This window comes from Eulemur rufifrons, chromosome 12, assembly GCF_041146395.1.
Source record: "Eulemur rufifrons isolate Redbay chromosome 12, OSU_ERuf_1, whole genome shotgun sequence".
Lineage (NCBI taxonomy): Eukaryota > Metazoa > Chordata > Mammalia > Primates > Lemuridae > Eulemur > Eulemur rufifrons.
In genome coordinates this window covers 25051370-25057369 of record NC_090994.1, presented here as the reverse complement: position 1 = coordinate 25057369, position 6000 = coordinate 25051370, and the positions used below count along the sequence as shown (strand labels likewise).

Genomic DNA, 6000 nt, shown 5'->3' with positions numbered 1-6000 from the left:
TGCTGTCTGCAAACACCAATCTTTCCAAGCAGAGAGTAAACAGGCACGTTTGGCTTGGGGCTGAGGGCCTGGCCTGAGGAGAGAAAAGGACCCCCTACCAAATAGCATTTTTCTCTAAATGTCCCTTGAATTGAGACACAGTTGCCGGGTCTCCTGCGGTCTGTTCTGGTGAGGAATGTCTTCCCCCGCCTGCAGGCTGATCCTTACCAACTGTGTCTGATTAACCCTTGGCCACCCGCAGTCCTGCTCTCCCTTCTCTAGCTCCTTCCCCTCATTCAGCTGCGCTGGCTTTGGGGCACCTTTCACGGGCCTAAAAATGACAGAGGATTTGCCCATCTGCAGATGCCCCTGTGCGCACACTGGAATCCCAGTCTCATCCAGGCGCGATTGCTTTAAGAAATAGCCCTGCTTCTTCACAAACGCTAGTCGTTTTACTTGGATTCTGTCCATCTAGAAATTAGGTCTGCAGAGTCCAAGCAAGCTTCCCTAGAGCTTTACAAACAAGCTGCCCCAGCAGGGCAGCACCTCCCATGCTGTCTGCCTTGAGCCAAGGTCTGTGGCCCATTTGCCACATGGGGCGTACCGCTCAGACATGGTTTTGAGCCCCCTGAGCCTCCCCCAGCCACTCTCACGGACACAAACAAACTTACGGCCCCCGCAAACTTCGTGCACTGCTTGCGGCCGTCCCCCGGCTCCAGAGCTTGGCCCTCTCTTCTCTCTCAGGGGAATGTTTGAAACCTACAAGAGTTCCCAGGACCTCAGAGGTGGAGGTGGAAGGGGAGACTTCTGCTCTTGGGGGCTAGATGAGACCGCTGAGCTGTGCTGCTGGTGATACCGTCCTTTTGGCTTCTGCCTCGAGGGGACCCGTGGTTTCCACTTGAGGTTCCTGGAGGGGGTCTGAATGTGGCGTGCGTGCCTGAGTGAGGGATTGATATTTACACAAACCACGCTGATAAATGCACATGTGTTTTTAATGTTTTGGCTTTCTGCACCACAAACATGTCAGTGTGCGTGTGCGTGCACACACAGGCGTGCTGCCGGCTGAGCTGGGGCTTGAGTACGGTTTCTTACAAAAACAAAAAAATTTTTTTAAACTCTCCTCCCAAAGCTAACACCTTTGTGAGCAGTATTTCCCGCCACCCGGGGCAACATTCACCTGCTGCCTCCAGTGCTGTTCAGGGCCACCATCCGGTGGTCCCACCTGGAAAGGTGCGGCACGTTGAATGCAGCGGAGAAGCCGTGACCACACCTTCCGCAGCCCCTTGCGGGAGCCCCGCCGGACCTCGCTTCAGCCTTCCTCGCCCGGTTCCTGGGAAACGACCTGTCTTTGTTACTGTAGCCCCGGAGAACAAAACCCAGGGCGGGAGCCTCCAGTCTAACGGGCTGCTGCTTGAAATTAGGAAAAAGTGTGAAAAAAAAAAAAAAAAGTCTTCGTTATCCCATGGGTTTGCAAGTGCCACCAGGGTCCCCGCTTTTCCACAAGGCGACGCGCGTTAATTGCAGCGCAAAACCTTCCGCATCCGCCCCGCGCCTCTCTCTGTCCCCCCTTTTATTTTTCCCTCTCGCCTCTTTCCTCTCGCTCCTTTTATTTATTTATTTCGGGTGGTGTTTCAGGGGGTGTTGACCTGCGCCCGGCCTGGCGGAGCGAGCCCGCGCGCGGGAGGCGATTGGTCCCCGCGCCGGTGACTGACGTGCGCGCAGTGCGGCGCGCCCCGCCGGGAGCTGATTGGCTGCGCGGGGCGGCTCCGAGGGCTCGGCCGCGGGACCCCGCGCACTCGAGCGCGGCAGCCCGGGGAGTCGGTGCCGCCGCCCGCGCCCCGCGCCCCGCTCCTCGAGCCTCGCGCCCGCGCCCCGCGCCCCGCGCGAGCTCCCGCCGCGGCGCCTGCGGCAGGCGGAGGGCCGCCACCGGCCGGGACCCAGCAGGAGCGCGCGGCCGCGGAGTCGGGCAGGGCTGGGGACGGCGCCTTTTGTCCCCGGAGACCCCTGGAAGTGTGCGGCGGGCGCGCGGAGGCGGCGGGCAGCCCCGACGTGGAGGAGCCAGCGCGCAGAGCCGGCATGGGCCGCGGGCGCGGCGCGGGGGGCCGCCGCTGGGCCGGCCCGGGCGTGCTGCTGGCGCTGGCGGCCGCGCTCCTGGCCGCGGGCTCGGCCAGCGAGTACGACTACGTGAGCTTCCAGTCGGACGTCGGCTCGTACCCGAGCGGCCGCTTCTACGCCAAGCCGCCGCAGTGCGTGGACATCCCCGCGGACCTGCGGCTGTGCCACAACGTGGGCTACAAGAGGATGGTGCTGCCCAACCTGCTGGAGCACGAGACCATGGCCGAGGTGAAGCAGCAGGCCAGCAGCTGGGTGCCCCTGCTCAACAAGAACTGCCACATGGGCACGCAGGTCTTCCTCTGCTCGCTCTTCGCGCCCGTCTGCCTCGACCGGCCCATCTACCCGTGCCGCTGGCTCTGCGAGGCCGTGCGCGACTCGTGCGAGCCCGTCATGCAGTTCTTCGGCTTCTACTGGCCCGAGATGCTCAAGTGCGACAAGTTCCCCGAAGGGGACGTCTGCATCGCCATGACCCCGCCCAATGCCACCGAAGCCTCCAAGCCCCCAGGTAAGGCCACCCTCCGTCCGCGGGACAGCGCGGGCTGCGGCGAGGCTGGGGACGGACAGCGCGGCCGCCCGCTCCCCGCCGCGCGGCCGAGTCCGGGCCGGCTGCCGGCGGCCGCCCTCGCGCAGCGCCGAGCGGTTCTGCGAAGCGCCTGGAGTCCGCGGTGCGGCTCAGCGCCGTGCCCGCCCCGGCGCCCGGGGTCCAGCCTCGCCGCCTCGGCACCCGAAACAAAGCCTGGGCTCCGACCCAGGCGCAGCGCTGCTCCGCGGGGAGGGCGCCGAGTCCCCGCCGGAGCCTGTCGCGTCCGACACGGGACCCTCCAGTCGGAAGAAACCGAAGCCCCAAAGGTGTAGAAAGCCCAGAAAGGCCGAGGAGCGCTCAGCGCAGCTTGGTTTATCTTCATACGTTCGATGAAGACTTAAAAAAAATTTTTTTTTTTTTAAACTCTTTCCCTAGCTAGTCATGGAGCCAAGTAGCCCCAGGGCTGCTGCAGAACTGGCCGAGAAAAAGTTTAGAAACCGTGGGGGTTTCAGTTTCTCCACCCCGAGGGCTCAGGGCGGAAAGTCTCTTCTCAGGCTGGCATCCCCCACGGCTTCTCTCTTTCACACAAACCCTCAGGTGATTAGAATGATAAAAATGTAATTAGCTCATTGTTCGTCTCCTCCCGGGAGTTCAACTCTGCGAATTGCAGACTTTCCCAGTGGCCTGGGGGGACTGGCCCGAGGGGCCTCTCTGAACCCCCATCTATTTAAAGGGAAATTCTTGAGAGGGAAGGAAAAAAAAAAAAACACCCTGAGAGGCAAGAAATAAAAACAGAAAAAGCCCAGCTGGTGGCTTGACTTCTGTAGGAGTGAATTCAACCCAGAATTGGTGGGAAGCAGATTTTGGGCTCGCAGGCGGGAGAGGATCTGTGTTGGGAGCCATAGCCCAGGTGCGCTCAGCACTGGGGCCGCTTCCTGGGGGCCTTTTGAGGAAGGGGGTGGGGAGAACAGCTGCTGGCACACTTGGCTGTCCTTGGAGTGTCTTTAACCTCTATTATTGATTCCAGAAAGGGAGGTGTGCAGTCACCTGGCTCCCCCAAAGTGAGGTTTGGGGGTGGGTATGGGAAAAGGGACATCCCAAGTTTTGGATGCTCGTGCTTTTTCTAGGGAGGGAGGAGATGGTCCAAAGTGACCGGCGCTGGGTGGCATGGCCCCCCGGGCTGGGTGGGAGGGGCAGCCACAGTGGCCAGGTCTGGGCACCTCTGCTCTTAGGGCTGGCTTTCCGGGGACAGGCAGCTGTGAGGGCCCCGAGCAAACAGAGCACTTTGTGCACGTGGGTGTGCACCGTCCCCTGCAGCCGCAGGCTTGGCCCCTTCCTCGGCCAGCCGGGGCGGCAGCCCAGCCCTGTTCCCAGAGGCTGAGCGCGAGCCCATTCCCGATGGCCACGGGTGGTCTCTTTCTGGGACAGTCTTCTGACACAGAGTGGAGACTTTGGGGGAAGAGCTGCGGGACAGTGGCTGCAGTCTGAGGGGAGATGGGGGACTGGTTGGGGCACCTGCTCTCCAGGGGAGAGGATGCCCTGCCCCAGCCCCACAAGGCTGCGGTGGGTGGGGGCAGCCCCATAATCGCTGTCTTCCTGACGCCTTCTGCGCCTTGGCTGCTGTTCCGCTTGCCTGTGCCCTCCCCAGTTGGGTTTTCTACCATCCTCCTCTCTCCTCTCCGTGCCAGGAGCGCTCAGGTCTCCCCAAGACCAGGCCTTTAATGAATGAAGAGAGAAATCAGTGAGCGGGCCGTTTAGCAGTGGGACTTGGGACCAGTCCTCCCCGCGGCGGTTTTGGTGAGGGGCGCTGTCCTGAGAGGGCACACGTGCCTCCCCAGGACTGCAGTCCCTGGCATGAGGAGCCCACGTGACTTCCTCCCAGGCCCTGCGCTGAGTGTGGAGCTGGGGCGCTGCGTGTGTGCATGTGTGCGTGTGTGTGTGTGTGTGTGTGTGTGTGGAGGGGCCAGGTCAAGACAGACCAAACTACTGGTCCTCATAACTTTGTGGCTCTGGGATAAAAACTGGTACTTTTGGATGAGACTAAGTACACGCACACTACCCTTTTATTCATTTATTTTTTATTCTTTAGAATTAAAACTGAATTTTCAAAGCAAAGTCATATCTTTGCATACTTTAGCCTGGTTTCTGTTCACATTCGTGGGCATTTACAGTCCTGGGGTGTTGGTCTTTGGGGGCCGTGGGTTAGGAAGGGTGAACCTGATAATAAGAAATGAGTCAAAAGGTATTTTCTCCCCAAAGTCTGGTGCCTGAGCCACATCAGCTGCTGTTGTGGAAGAGGGAATTGTTCTTTTTCTAGGAAAGCGATTTCTAAATCTGCACTTCCGTTAGACCTGTAAACTCCCAGGCTGATAAATTGTTGTCCCCCTTTTCTGCCAGGGTTTACTGATTCATGTTGTGTGAGCACACATTTAGTTTTATTTTGTTGTTGTTTAGCACGTTATGCGTTCAGTCGGCCTGGCCGTGTTAGTCACAGATTGCAGAGGACACGGTGCCCTCACTTCCCCAGAGAGCCTTCCTTAGGGTGCCTGCTTGGTCTCTCAAGGGGCTGGCCAGGGAATATCGCACATGCACATGTATGTGTGTGTGTGTGAGAGAGAGAGAGAGAGAGGGAGGGAGAGAGGGAGGGAGGGAGAGGTGATGTGTGTGCATTGATTTTTAAAAAATTCAGTTAATCGTGGTTCCAGAGTTAGTCTCCTTCCTCTACTCCTCTTTATTAGTAAGATACAAAACCTTTTAGTTTTTTGTTCATTTGCTTTAAACATTATTTTAAACACACTTTAAAACAGTGATTCTGTTCTTCTCGGATGGACGCCTGGGTGGATTTCTGGTGCAGAGGCAGCCGCGGGCGGCAAGGCGCACCGTGGAGGCACAGATTACGGTTGTGTTACACATTCCTCCTTCTCTCCCAGGACCGGGCTGCTCTAGGGCCAGTCATAAGAAAAGTCGAGATGGGGGAAAGTCATGTTGAAAACACCCAGCGCCCACCCCAGTGAGCTCTTCCCACTCTGAGAGGCACCGAGGGCCAAATGTAATTGATGGGACTAAGGACCATGCCCCGTGGGGTGCAGAGCTGGCTGCCATCAGATCCGGGCGACTCTGAGTGCCTGGAGGGGGTGCCGCGAGTGTGCAGTGGGCACAGACAGGGCCTTCAGATTCTGACTGCCCAGCCCCAGACCTGGCTTCTTGTCTGGTCAAGCTTATATTTGCAGGACCTTGCAACGTGATAACTTCTGCATTTTTTTTTCTTTTGATAACTTAAACAAGGGACATCCAAAAGCACAGTTTACTCTCCGGGTTATAGGTGCCATAGTCCTTTGCATACTGAGGGACTTCCTCTCCTTTTTTTTTTTTTCCACACATGG

At 58.5% G+C, this 6000-nt stretch overlaps 1 protein-coding gene across 1 annotated transcript in view; it reads left to right on the top strand.

The window, feature by feature from the left end:
- The first annotated feature begins 2055 nt into the window (after positions 1-2055).
- SFRP1 (secreted frizzled related protein 1) overlaps positions 2056-6000 on the top strand; it is a 38423-nt gene continuing 34478 nt past the window's right edge. The window contains exon 1 of the mRNA XM_069485285.1: positions 2056-2599. Coding sequence (XP_069341386.1) covers positions 2056-2599 — 544 coding nt within the window. The remainder of the gene's footprint in view (positions 2600-6000) is intronic.